This window comes from Botrytis deweyae, assembly GCF_014898535.1.
Source record: "Botrytis deweyae strain B1 chromosome Unknown BDEW_018, whole genome shotgun sequence".
NCBI classification, from domain to species: domain Eukaryota; kingdom Fungi; phylum Ascomycota; class Leotiomycetes; order Helotiales; family Sclerotiniaceae; genus Botrytis; species Botrytis deweyae.
In genome coordinates this window covers 33,303-46,830 of record NW_024066225.1, presented here as the reverse complement: position 1 = coordinate 46,830, position 13,528 = coordinate 33,303, and the positions used below count along the sequence as shown (strand labels likewise).

At 42.6% G+C, this 13,528-nt stretch overlaps 5 protein-coding genes across 5 annotated transcripts; 3 read left to right on the top strand and 2 right to left on the bottom strand.

Moving 5' to 3' along the window:
• Positions 1-2,367: 2,367 nt before the first annotated feature.
• On the top strand, positions 2,368-3,337 carry EAE98_007508 (uncharacterized protein; the record flags this gene model as incomplete). Its single annotated transcript, XM_038955131.1, has 2 exons — positions 2,368-2,402; positions 2,485-3,337. 2 exons carry the CDS (start codon positions 2,368-2,370, stop codon positions 3,335-3,337), a joined length of 888 nt encoding a protein of 295 aa, XP_038808309.1.
• A 740-nt stretch (positions 3,338-4,077) lies between these two features.
• On the bottom strand, positions 4,078-5,396 carry EAE98_007507 (uncharacterized protein; the record flags this gene model as incomplete). The annotated part of the gene is made up of 2 exons (XM_038955130.1): positions 4,078-5,034; positions 5,154-5,396. The coding sequence occupies 2 exons, from the start codon at positions 5,394-5,396 to the stop codon at positions 4,078-4,080; spliced, it is 1,200 nt and encodes a 399-aa protein (XP_038808308.1).
• A 2,026-nt stretch (positions 5,397-7,422) lies between these two features.
• Positions 7,423-9,025, top strand: EAE98_007506 (uncharacterized protein; the record flags this gene model as incomplete). Its single annotated transcript, XM_038955129.1, has 5 exons — positions 7,423-7,659; positions 7,804-7,930; positions 7,983-8,106; positions 8,196-8,647; positions 8,715-9,025. 5 exons carry the CDS (start codon positions 7,423-7,425, stop codon positions 9,023-9,025), a joined length of 1,251 nt encoding a protein of 416 aa, XP_038808307.1.
• Positions 9,026-9,122: 97 nt separating this feature from the next.
• EAE98_007505 (uncharacterized protein) lies at positions 9,123-10,342 on the bottom strand (the record flags this gene model as incomplete). The annotated part of the gene is made up of 2 exons (XM_038955128.1): positions 9,123-9,753; positions 9,807-10,342. 2 exons carry the CDS (start codon positions 10,340-10,342, stop codon positions 9,123-9,125), a joined length of 1,167 nt encoding a protein of 388 aa, XP_038808306.1.
• Positions 10,343-10,703: 361 nt separating this feature from the next.
• Positions 10,704-13,363, top strand: EAE98_007504 (uncharacterized protein). Its single transcript, XM_038955127.1, has 2 exons — positions 10,704-10,854; positions 11,003-13,363. Exons 1-2 carry the CDS (start codon positions 10,820-10,822, stop codon positions 12,924-12,926), a joined length of 1,959 nt encoding a protein of 652 aa, XP_038808305.1. The 5' UTR covers positions 10,704-10,819; the 3' UTR covers positions 12,927-13,363.
• The last annotated feature ends 165 nt before the right edge of the window (positions 13,364-13,528 follow it).

Genomic DNA, 13,528 nt, shown 5'->3' with positions numbered 1-13,528 from the left:
TGTTGCGTTAATGAGGAGTCGTTGGGCACTTGCTAGAGAACGTTGACGCGTTGTATTGATGGACAAAGCTGGCGCGATGACTTGAGATGCTGATGGCAAAAAGGTGTTCGCAGATCTTCGGATAGGAAACGTAACGTGAGAAGTGACCTTGCTGGGTTTTTGATGAAGCAACAAGGTGGCTCGAAGTTCCGTGGAAATTCGAAGTAGTTGTTGAGAATGATCGCGGTCGACGAATTTTGAGAGTAGCAAAAGAGGATTAGAAATGCCGTCGTTGTGGCCCTGAATTGATCGGTGAAAGGAAATCGAAACTGATGAGTGTCAGATGTCATCTGGGAAAAACAAGCTTCACTATTATGTCGCATCGGGGAGCTGCGAAAAAGACTTACGGGTAGCAGATCCTTCTTCTCAATCAATTCTGAACAAAGTGCAAGGTTCGAGACAGTATAAACTGTATGAACCGTTAGAGAAGACAGACTCTTCAATTCAAAATTGGGGTATGAATTAAGAAGAGTGTGTGTGTTGTTTTGGGAAGAAGTTGTGGTGTGGGAGTTGGAAAATAAATACTGAATTTTCAACGGCACGCGAATTCACTTCGGCTTTTCTTTTTGGGTACCCTGACGGAGACTTAAGATGGGCTTAGTCTTTTGTCGAGGCACCATAGATCTCATAAACTTTACGGAAATGAGGTAAAGATAAATCTGACTTGGGATTTGATTTTTAAAATTCGAAATTTTGGTGCCACAGCATTGAAATCAAGAAAGTCATCAACCAAAGATCATTATCAATGGACTTCTTATCCAGAGATTAGTAGAAGCTTTGAGGTTACTATCATGTACTTTAGTAGTCACAGATACAATTGATCAGAATACAGGATTGAGAAAAGCTGTTTCGAAGAGTCTTGACATTTTCAACATTCTCTTGACCATTCTCGGTTAATTCTAGGGGTAAAAAAACTAAACAAACATACCACAATGAGAAACAACTTTTTCAAGACAAATTACAACAAATGTGTTTTCTTGATATAGGAGGGACTTTTTTTATTTTGTTCTAATAAAACGAGTCCAACTTTCCTTTCATATCCTCCAGCAAATGGTTTGAAAATTCAAAACTCGCAAGAAATTGCCTATCAGCGCCTCCAGATAATTCTGAAAAAGTATTTCTCTACCTTAGTATTCCGTTCAGCGGTAACAAAAATTTCCGCACAAGTGCTATCTCTGACTTTAGACTCGCACTTGAAGTTGGGATATGGTTTTGACGACTACTAGATGAGCGACTGCTCGACTGGTCATCGACACCGCGAAACATTCCCTGCGAGGAGTCGAGGATTTCGACAAAGTCCTCTGAATTCTATTCGGAGTTACGGTACACCGCAATTATTAAGAATAAATTAGAGAAATACTTGATTACACGGTGAAGATACAGAGAAAGAAGTTCCTGGGATTACCGGGAAATCTCCATGCTTTCCGCGTTTTGGACGGCTGGAGAATTAGGTCAATCCGAATATTGCCATACTCCATTCGTGAATTCTAACAATGAAAGCTATGATATTCAGGATTGAGTTATTTGATAATATACGACGTATAACAATAGAAATTTTTTAACCTGTAGCTGCGGTGGTTTCTTCTACTGAATGTTGTTTTTACCAACTAGAGGGAATAATCGACGGGTGTAGAGGCAGATACATGAGATAAGTATATCCTTATGTGAAGTGACACTACACATTATGGATAGAAATCCTTATGCCGAGCATGTCGTGGAAAGATTGTGCTCACTTTGCGACCTTTCTTATGTTTCAATTCTGTCTCATCATGGTCAATAACGAAAATGATATCTGATCTAGCCAGAATTTGATATTTACTTGCCCAATCTTATTAAGAAAATCTGTGTTAACGAAACAGGTACGCTGAGAAATCTGACATATACGTGTAGACTATGCAAGAATCTGTGTAGATATCTTAATGTTTTGAATGGTACCCGGCGTCAGGTTCCATTATACGAGTTGAAGTTGGACCCAGAAAACTCTCAGCATTCAATCGATGTCATGCCCGACATATTTTACTCTGATTTCTCATTCGGCTACGAAAAGTTTGAGAGTAATAGATTACCTGTAATCCTCAACAGCCCATACTAATCTACGTTTATTCAGGTGGTTCACTAGTAGATTGCCAGCACCGTAGTCTCTACCGTAGTCTTTACCGTAGTCTCTACCGTAGTCTCTACCGTAGTCTCTACCGTAGGAAACAAATTATCTAAATCAAGACTACCAGTTGCAAGTACCATTTTGTGAAAGTGTCCTCTACTTTTATTTCCAAAGCAAGGGCACTGCACGAACAACCAAGAATTTTTAGTAATTGACCGATAGACAAGATGAGCCCAGCCCAGGACCTCCGTAAAGTGACAAGGTAAGCGAAACAAATATCCTACACATTAAACACATTTCTCTCTCATCCCTCTCACACAAAGTCTCACTAACCACAATCTCAGATGGCTAGGAAGTCCCATAGTCCGTATCTACGTAGGCTCCTCATCTCAAGAATTCGCCGTCCATAAAGATCTCATGTGTTACACCTCCCCCTATTTCCGGGCCGCTTTCACATCTGGATTCCAGGAGACAAATACAGGGACCATTGAACTCCCCGAAACAAATACAGAAATCTTTGATTTATTCATGGGCTGGTTGTATACTCGGGAACTCAGTAGCTCGAGCCTGGAAATTGAAGAGTGGGAGACAGAAGCTCAGCGAAAAGTAGTAGAGGAGAGTACATTAGGTATTGGAGATTCCCTCGAAAGAAGCGAGAAGAATAATTACAGTGAAGAAGATCCATTAAAAAGCAACGAAAAAATTAAGAAAAGAATCAAGGCACTCATGGACGCTATCGAAAACGAAACGTGGAAAGGCGAGGCGGAGACACTTTTCGAAGATGCGATCGGAAAAGAGTTCCTCGACACTCTCGCTGCCCAAATCGACAAGAGAGTCAACGAGAAAATCCACTTTTCCATGAGAAAAATACTAGAACTCTATGTTTTCGCAGATATGGTTCAGATACCCGCTCTTAAGAATTGCTGTATCGTAAAGTATGAAGAGTTTCGTAGGAGTATCAAAAATCGATGTGACGGTCATGATCGTGATGATTTCGAGAAGACTCTCGATTCAATCTCATACGTGTGGCAAAATACCATGGATTCGGATTTGATTAGGGTGTATTTACTTGATTCGGTATCGTGGAGATCGGAACCGAGTATTCGGAATGGAATAATCAGAAAGAGGGATCGCGGTGGTCCGGTGAATGATTTGAAGAGGTATTTTGAGAGGGTGGATGAAGATTTCGATTCTTAGGTACTTGGGAGGCGGGTGATTATTCGATGACGGCGATAATATGACAATGAGAATGATATTAAAACTTCTAGATCATCTCATCTTATGGGGCAAAAGAAGACCGTCTCTGGTTCATCAGTCTGAAGATGTAAAGTAATATTAGAGCATCCCCCTTGAACGGTGATCTTGACCCCGCCCTTTACAGTTTGAATTCTGTTGATAAATGATACACCGTGCTTTGAGCAAATTCTCTACCCAAAGATGCGATTTCAACTAATTTTCACTAATCGGTCTTACCAGTGTGTTAAAAAGGGGCAAAGGAACGATGTTTCTGGAGAACTACTGAAGGGAGTGTGTCCAACTCAACATACACCTCCTCGTGTGCAAAGCCATCCAAAATAACTTACTATCAATTGACGTAATCAGGAAAGAGGGGCTATCCTAAAATTATTTTCATATGAATCTCAAAGTATGTAATTAAATATTCCTAAGTGCAACCGCAAGAGCTAAATAATCAAGCGTTTGCATGTCTATATATGAATGTTCGAGCTGTTTCCTCTTTTTGAATGAGATACTATCATTGATAAGACAAGGCATCGTTTGAATCCTCACACTGAAAGCTCCCATAAAAGCGATGATCGAACCATCTCAAAGTCCACCCCAATGATAAGGCACTACATTTTGCCCAAAGGACCGATCATCCAAACAACCCCATATCTGCAACCTCGAGCTTTTTACACCACTATCCCGCAGCTCCACCATTAAAACTCTGGCTTCCTTCCATAAACGAAATGAAACTTCATGTAAACGTGATTCAAGGGATTCTTCATATCATTCCTTGGTCCCACCATCATCACTTGTGCCTCCTCAAAGCTGTATCCCAAAACCCTGGTGAATAACGCCATACTGATTGGTTCGACGGCATCCAAACATTGAGCTTGATAATACATACCAATCTCCTTGAGTCTTTTGTCTTTGGGCCAGCGGCCAATGGGTACCTTGTAGACTTGATCATGAACATCGACAAACCCAGCATCAATCATCCACTGCTTTTGATTTCCAGCAACTTCATCCATCATCTTTCCATTCTTAACACTTGCTTCATCAATCAATCCAAAAAATCTTTGCAGATCTCCAGCATTGAGATCAGTACCATCATCACTCTCGATATGGACCTCGTGCTCTTGTGCTTCAACCCATCCTCCGGGTCTAACATGCGTATAAGCCTGACTGAACAATTTTGGCCAATCTGATATACTAGATGCAAGAACTCTCCAGTGAATCAAATCGAATTGTCGATTGTTAGAAAACAACCATTCGTTCTCAGCATCATCTATCATGAATTTACAGTTCGGTGGTACCCAGCCCGGTTGGATAGGACTTAAATCCGTTCCGGTGACTTCAGCGGAAGCAAATTCATCGGCACACTCAATTGCCCAAAGACCAGTTCCGGTTCCGATATCAAGGATTCGTTGAGGATTAGGATCTATAGGTGCGCAGAATAGTTTCCCACCCAGAATGAGCTTGAACACGTGATGTTTGAGATCGAGTCGTTGTTGTTCGGCCTCATCATTAGGAAGAAGGTAAGAACCGGACTGATAGGCATGATAACGACGACCATTTTCGTAGGTGTAGTTTAACATGGATGAAGTGATAGATGTAGAGGCTGTTGATACATCGTCGTCGTCCCAACTGGAATCAGCATCGCTATGAGTATCCTACAGTTGTGGAGTTCTTAGTATTTCTGAAGTGAAGTGAAGTGGCGGATGGTTCACATGATATTTGATTGATTATGATTATCCTGACAAGGATGTGAAAGAAAGCTTCCTTTACTTACCACTTCGACATGATCATCTTGATCTCCATCACTTTGATGGGCGATACTTTGGTCTACGTTTTCGGTTTGTGTATAATCATGATTTCCAGTTGTGGCAGTGGCGGATTGATCGAGGGATGTTGGTTCTGTTGATTGCGGGGGGACCGAGGTGGTAGAAGTTGTAGCTTGTGGGATATTCTGTTGTGATTGATCTGAAGAAGCTGCTGTCGCTTGTGGTGTATCTTTTCCCGTTGATTGTGACATGGCTACGCGGACTTTGGTATCGATGTTTTTGGAAACTCTTTACAATAATATGATGATTGACAATTGACACACGAGAGAACAGAATTCGATTGCCGGTAAAGCTTATATATGTTGATGATGATCTAGTCCAACCGCTGCGTCACGGGCCGCCTTTTATACGTCGGTAGGTAGGTTGATTGCAAATGGATGGATGTGTGTATGTCCGCCGAAGACGAGTATGAATGAATACTAGGTAGATATATGAAGGAGGAGATCAAAGGAGATGAAAGTGATTCGATATATATGTGTATATGTATGTGTATATGTGTATGGTTGTATAAATCTATACGATATAAGAGATAAGAAATATATCGTTATCGATTTAAAGATTGATATAATTTCACTAGACTACCTAGGTACGGAGTGAATGGATAGGGTTTTCGGAGGATGAATGTGATGTGAGTATCTAGTCTCTATTCGTAGTAGGAATATCGCAGAGGTGGATTAGAAATGGATAAATGGAGACAGAAACGTGTTTGAGATAATTCCGAGTTTTTTGATTCATTTTTTTTCCGGCTCCTTGGGTTCAACTTACGGTAAAGATCCAAGGAAGCATTCAATTCTGTTGTGTGATAGGTTCAAAGGATCAAAGGTCCATGTGTGCATGTGTTCATATCAGATCTTCAACCAAGGGAGGTGTAGATGTAGGGTATCATTGCATGGTGGGATCCAACTCCCCGGTCAGAAGATAGAGGTGTATGTGTGGATGTGTGCATGTGTGTATGTAGGTATATACGTATATCTGTATATGTATATATGTATGTATATGTTTATATGTACCTATATATGTATATTTTTATATGTATATATGTGTTTATGTGTTTATGTATATGTTTATATATGTGTAGTATACCTAGAGTACGTACCTAGGGAGACTGAGGGTTACTTACTCACCCACTCACGATAATATAATCTTACATAATCATTGTAATACCTAAGCATCTTCTTCTCTCTTGTCTTCTTCTTACGAACGGCGGTGTGTATATAGGTAATCGTACTATATGTCTAGGCAATATAATTACATGGCTCGAGCATGGTACATACAATCTGTATCATGGACCTCAATGATAACATACACATGGCAAAGAATATGATACTTTTATGATAAAATATGATACAGATCATATAATATATCGATTATCAAGTGAGTGTGAAATAAAACCCCTCAATTATCCTCGGAATTGACCAATTGAATGTCTCCTCTGATCTCTAGTTATAATCTTTCCGTCCACCTCTCCGTTTTGTGAAGCCACCATACGAGCCACGAAAATGAAGGTATTGTGAAGAAACCATTGATGATTGATCATTGAACCCTCTCAAGCGTCAAGACTCAAGACTCAAGACTCAAGACTCAAGACTCCAAGACTCCAAGACTCAGACTCCAAGACCCTCCCTCGCTCCCTCCCCCCTCTTCCTCTTGACAATTATTTCCCGTCCACACCAACGACAAGTGGATCTATAATTTGCTGTATGAGATATGTATGGTCGGTGTGTTATCGGATCACATCTACTTTGAGCCTTAGTCCAAGTGTTGGAACCCCACTCACCTCGCCTTCATTTGTCACTCACGGATGATGGATCGAATGCATTCATGAAGTTGTGATATGTATGCATAGGGACCAAGGTAATGCCACGTTCTGATGCCGGAATATCCATGTGTGTGTGGTTGTGTGCGCGTGTAGGTGCGGGCAATTTTGTGCGGGTGGATTTAGGTATTCACTGCCCGCTCTGGTGAGTAGCTCGTGACACCATACCATTACATTCACTATTTACCCTACTCTTCACATCGCAAGTTTTTGCATCTTGCATCCTGCATCCTGCATTTGGCATTTGTCTTACCATATCATTCGAAACCATTACCCACTCCATAGCCTTTGCTCACTGATTACCGTTCCGGTCGATTCATGCAACTTAAATCTCCGATACGACTTACATAGATCACTTGCACGGAGCACTCTACAAATCAAGCCAGCCAATCGTCGTTATCATGGAGAAATCCCCAGAATCATTGGCGCAAGAGATTGCAAGTATGAGAGAGCAATTGAGTAAAGTCAGTGAAGCAATTGATACCTATGAATCAGTAGCCACTCAAAATCTAGCCAAAAAGGATATTCAATCCAAAGGAGAGATCAGCCAAAAGCATGTAGAGCTTTTCATGGAAACGGATAGGCTGGTGAGGAAAGCAAGGGGTCCGGTGGATATGGTATTTTCCAATTTTGAAAACGTGAGTCTACTAGTGTTTGGCAATACAGGCCTGGCTTTCACGAGGAACATCAATCACGATGAATCTTTGCTATTGAGTGATGACATATGTGGGTAGAGCAGGGGAAATATGCAAGCTGACTTGAGATTCGTCACACATGAATAGTCAGTACATTCAGGAACTTTGAGAGCAGTCTTGGAAATGGGTGTATTTGATGCTTTACCCACCGATGGTTCATCATCTAGTGCTACAGCATTAGCGGAGAAACTCGGCGTAGAGAAAGAACTGCTGGGTAAGTGTTTATGCTCCACCTTCAATATGCTTTTGAACTGAATTTGTACCAGTTCGATTCATGCGAGTCCTTACGGCCGTTGGAACATTTGCGGAGACAGGGGAAGAGGAATATGCTCATACACCATACTCCATGGTGTATATGGCCCCAGAGCTTAGGGGAATATTCAAATTAATGTCAGGAAATCCTTCCACCATAGCACATCCCACGCCCTTCCAAAATGCTTCACAAATCACCATTACTTTGTTCTAACGCAAATCAATAGGTTTGATGAATACAACCTCGCCAACGCCCGAATGTACGAGTTTTTCCGCGAAAATGGCTTCAAAAGTCCAGAAGATCACCTCCTAAATCCATATTGCTTCGCGCACCAAACTGGGGAGAGGAATATGTGGGAGCATATTGGCGCGTTCCCAGAGCGATTCCAAAACCTGAATTTGGCCATGATCGCCCAGACCGTAGCCACCAATTGGACGGTTGGAATATTTCCATTCAAAGATGAATTGAAAGAGATTGAATCCAACGATGAGACTGTGCTAGTCGTCGATATAGGTGGCGGCAGTGGACACGTGACGAAGCAAATCATGAAGTTCGTGAAAGAAATTCCAGGGAAAGTGGTACTTCAAGAACGAGATGAGTTGATCGATGCAATTGGTCATACAATTCCCGAAGTTACGACCATGAAGTATGATTTCTTCACACCTCAACCTATAAAAGGTATTGCCAATTCCTTCTCTCCTTGCGAAACCTGTGCCTTGCATGTGTAATGATTAACGATGACCAGGAGCTCCAATATATTACATCCGTCGATGCCTGCATGACTGGCCAGATGTTGATTGTGTTCGCATCCTAAAAGTCATTGCCGATGCAATGACACCCGAGATTTCAAGACTGGTAATCTCGGAGATCGTTCTTCCACCAATTGCCGCCGATGTCGAAGCTGGTTGGATGGATTTGACGATGATGACGCTGAGCGGACGTGAGAGAACGAAAAAGCAGTGGGTAAACTTGCTCACTCTATCGGGATTGAAACTCCGAAAGATTCATCATGGTGCCGGGACAAATTATGCTGCAGTCGAGGCAGTTTTGGCGTAAATCATTTTGGGATATTCGGATTTTTAGAATAACCAATCATAGAAGCCGCCAATAGAAAAGCAGGTGGCATATAACATGGGGCATAAAATACAAGAACCTATGCCGACTCTAAGTATGTTCCTGCAAGCCAAACAAGTGAACATCCTGCTAAAGCCCACGCGCCCACAGCTTTCTTGGCCCACCAAGAGTTATCTACTTCAACCTTCGCAGCACGTATTTTGCGAGTCGGATGATTTCCTGAAAGTGGAGCAGAGGACGTGGCATTCTTTTCCGCTGCTTCAGTTCGTTCACGAAGTTCAGCAATCTTCTTACCTAGTGAAAGTAGGTCCTCTTTCCATTCCGTGTCGTTTGCAATCTTGTCAACTTCCACATTTTGCACATTTCCGAAGAAATCCATCAGTAATCTTTCTCTACCTCCTTGCTCTCCACCCGGGAATAGATCCCATCTAACACCTGGATGCGAATGAATTTTAGATTCATCATAACTATCAAACAAATCACCCAACGTCTTCTTACTTCCAGGTTCTCGAACTTGAGTTTCAAGGAAGTCTAGATTGTAATATGTATATCGATCGATGACTGCAACCCCAACATCATTATCAGCATGATGAGAGTATGATGATTGATCAATTTCCGAAGAGCCCGTCGCAATGATATTGGGAGAGTAGAATTTGCTGTACATGGTATTCGCTTGGCAAGTATCGATCATGAAGAGTAATTCATGGTACCTATGGAATTATAATTAGTATATGCTTTACTCTGAGGTCGCAGTCAAACAAACCTCTTTTTCTCCCACATCTGCTCAAATGCATCTGCCAAATCAAATGCGCTAATTTCCTCTGCGTCTTGGAATTTCAAGAACTCGTTACCACCATGACCGGTCATATAAACCAAGATATTGCTTCGATCGTCCGTCAAAAGCCTCTTACTTCTCGGCATCTCTTCACCAACTCTATCTGTCAGCAGTCGAATAAAGTTCTCTACTGTAACCTCGTATCCTCTGTAGTCCACCTCGATATTGTCTCCGTATAAGTCCACCGCGCGATCGGCGTTACTGTAGACTGTGCCAGGGAAGGCATTTCGAGGATTGCATGCCATATCGTCGGGTAACATAAGAATGATTTGAGAATCTGGAATTCCTAGTCGTTTGACTGTACGATAGAGAGAGAGGACATTCGCTAAATGTCGATAATTAAACCAAAATCGCGAAGTTGATACGAGGACTGCCCAATTGCTTGTATGTTCTGCAGTTGCAAGTAAAGGTGCGAATAGAGGCGCAAACACCAGGGGAAGGTGGATGAAGCTGGATAACCTCATGATGGAATATATTTCGATATCGAAATGGGTTGCCTTTCCAGAAATTTCTTTTGTACTTTGGCTACTTGTCAAACTTGTCAAACGGTTTGTACAATTAATGTGATCTTCTAACACTGATTTCTTCGAAGTCAGTTGGCACAGGCGCAGCAAGAGCTTACCAATCGTCAGAGCTTCCCCTGGGCGCCTCGAGGGCGCGTCAGCACGTTTGCAATTACGTTCCTGAAAATTGATGCCTTAAATTACTTTCTGCCTTTCATTAAAGGCTTGAAGCTATCACATGCTCTGACATGCCCCGCCCCGCGCGACCCGCGTTTCAAACAATTCTCAGACACTTGAGTTATTTCCAAGATAATTTTGCACTAAGTATTTGCTGTACATCGACGGTTCATTTTTAAAATCCCTCTGACAATCATTTCAACGAGCCATCTTTACCATTAACTGTATGCTCTGCTATCGAAGATTTCTCAGCAAATAACAATGGGTAGGCCTCCGGCTGTTATCATTGTTGTCAGGTAAGAGATCTCTAACGGTCCAAATTGCATCATCACCAAATTGGGGGTTCTTTTTCTTGTCGTGTAAACAAATGTTTAACATTACCGTTTCACATATATCCTCATAAAGGACTCTTTTGCTGGCAGTAATATCTAACCCTTCACATAGACATGGTGCTCGCCTCGATCAAGCAGATAATCAATGGTACCTCACAACTCCGACTCCATACGATCCGCCTCTTACATATGGTGGATGGTCGCAATCAAGAGCTCTCGGTGCCCGTATAGCTAACATCCTACGAACTCGTGAGACGGACGATGAGTTTGTTGGTCGAGATGTTCAAAATGGAGGTAAAAATAGAAAGAGAAGGCACAAAGTTATTATACATACCTCGCCATTTTTGCGCTGCGTCCAGACATCAGTTGCCATAAGTTCTGGCCTCGCACAAAACCCGGGTCATACACATCACTCTCAGCGATCCCCTTCCACACATTCCCAGCACAAAAGTTCGCAGATGCACTCGTCACCCAGAGTCCGCCCGACTACATCGACAGACTCGCCTAGACTAGCCCCACTCCTGGAGACTACGACTATTGCGTCGAGTTCGAGTAACAAGATTATCGGGCAAACTGAAAACATAAAAAAATCGATAGTACGAGTTGATGCGTTTCTCGGAGAATGGCTGGCTCCGGATTACTTTGAACATATCACTCCGCCCCCAAGCTCTATTATGATGGTAGCCGGTGCTAAAGCCGATCTGTTACGAAGAGAGGATCACAATAGCTTGATACATGTGCGAGACTTCTCCGCCCAAGGTTCATCCTTCCAACCTTTTCCGGGTGGGTGGGGAAGTCCTATTACAGCCGAGAAAAAAGATTTCCCATCAGTGTCGAGTTTGAGCCATGCGCTACCCAGAAGAGATCGAACAAGCAGTTTGAGTAGCGTGGGAAGTGATGGAAGTCGTCAAGGCTTGAAGGCCGATGGTAATCTACCCACTTCTGAACACGGCATTTATCAACCGCCTGTTCCGAGTTATGCAATTTCTACATCTGATCCTATACCACCTGGATATGCTACGCACGCTAGAGATGCATGTGTTGATGTTGATTATCAATGGGACAGTATGCGCGAGCCTTTGAGTTGGGGAAATGGTGGTGAATACGGTGAAGAATGGCCCTCGATGCATAAAAGATTCCGCAAAGGCCTCCACAGCATGTTAGATTGGTATAATACTAGTGTGAATTTTGATAGAATGGCAACCAAGACTCCTTCTAGCCCAGAGCTTGGAAAGCACTTTTCCATTGACGAAGATCATGAAGATGAAGATACGGATTTGGTCCTTATCCTGGTCACTCATGGCGCCGGATGCAATGCACTCATTGGTGCCTTGACTAACCAACCCCTTTTAATGGACGTCGGAATGGCATCGTTAACTATGGCCGTCCGGAAACCTACACCCGAAGAGATCCCCGTTTCCTCCCCCGGTGCAACATCTAAGGCACATTCTCGTACAAATTCGAAGAATTCATTAATCGCAAACGAATATGATATAAAACTGTTAGCAAATACAGAGCACCTTCGATCTACTCCGAATAGTACTGTCTCTTCCCGCAATCCTTCTATCGCAAATCTGTCTACATTCCGTGAACGTCAGCCTGCAGATCCAAATCGTTCCACGACTATGAACTCCAGTCTGGGCAGTATCAGAAGAACAGCAAGCATAGCGAGTTCTCAGCCTCGCACGTTTACACCGGCCAGGCAATCATCTATTGGGCTCTGGAGCGCCACTCCTCCGCTTAGGGAATCCGTCGATGAAAATGATGACACGGATGGTGATAGCATGATATTGAATTTTGGAGATGATGGAACAAACGCGAAAACACAAGTCTCATCGACATCGACTTCGGCAGTTGAAGAAGATAATAAAGCAACCGTGGCGAAGAACCAAGAGATAGAAATAAGTGCAGTAGAGGAAGATGAAGTTGCTCCCTTGGGATTATGGGGTTCACCAAGACTACAAGCAAGTTCGGGCCCAGCTGTAGATCCTGGACATGCGCCAAAGAGAAGGTGGACTGTTAATGAAAGATCATGATTGTCCACTGACATCAAGGAACGAGGTCTTTCAATATGCGAATGGAGAGGAAGAAGACAAGAGAAATATCACCCGGGAATTGACTGTACCAAAGAATGGATGGATAGCTCTTCTTGCGCCTAGGGTAGGGTACGGTACGGATGGATGGATGGAAGAATAGACTTTTGTGAACTTTTATTAGTTGATCATTTTCATTGGAGCGTGGCGTGGGCGTACGGTGTTCAATAGGTTTAAATGGGACAACCAAAAGTGTGCACGGATATGATAGCATGCATGGCTGATCCAAACGATTTTCTGTAAACAAGAGCTTGCAAATGGTCTGAGGAACGATATGCTGGGAACATCGACTGGATGGTTTTTGGCCATTACATATGTTAATTAGGATAAGGATCACTAGTATAGCTTGGACGCAGGGTTATCTTTCCAACCAAATGTTATTCCACTCAAATTTTCAATTATCATTATCATTATTGTTGCTATTATGCCACCCCTGAGTGAACCTAAGGGAATGAATATGAAGATGCCACCACCATGGAACATACACTTTCTGTAACTATCACATGTTACGTAGAAAGCGAAATCATAGTAGAATTGAATATCTT

What these genes read in the sequence shown, in the direction of transcription:
- EAE98_007504 (XM_038955127.1), top strand. Translation starts at nt 10,820, where the DNA reads ATGGGTAGGCCTCCGGCTGTTATCATTGTTGTCAG. An exon ending in GCTGTTATCATTGTTGTCAG is followed by an intron (nt 10,855 to 11,002) that starts GTAAGAGATCTC and finishes CCCTTCACATAG; the next exon opens with ACATGGTGCTCGCCTCGATC.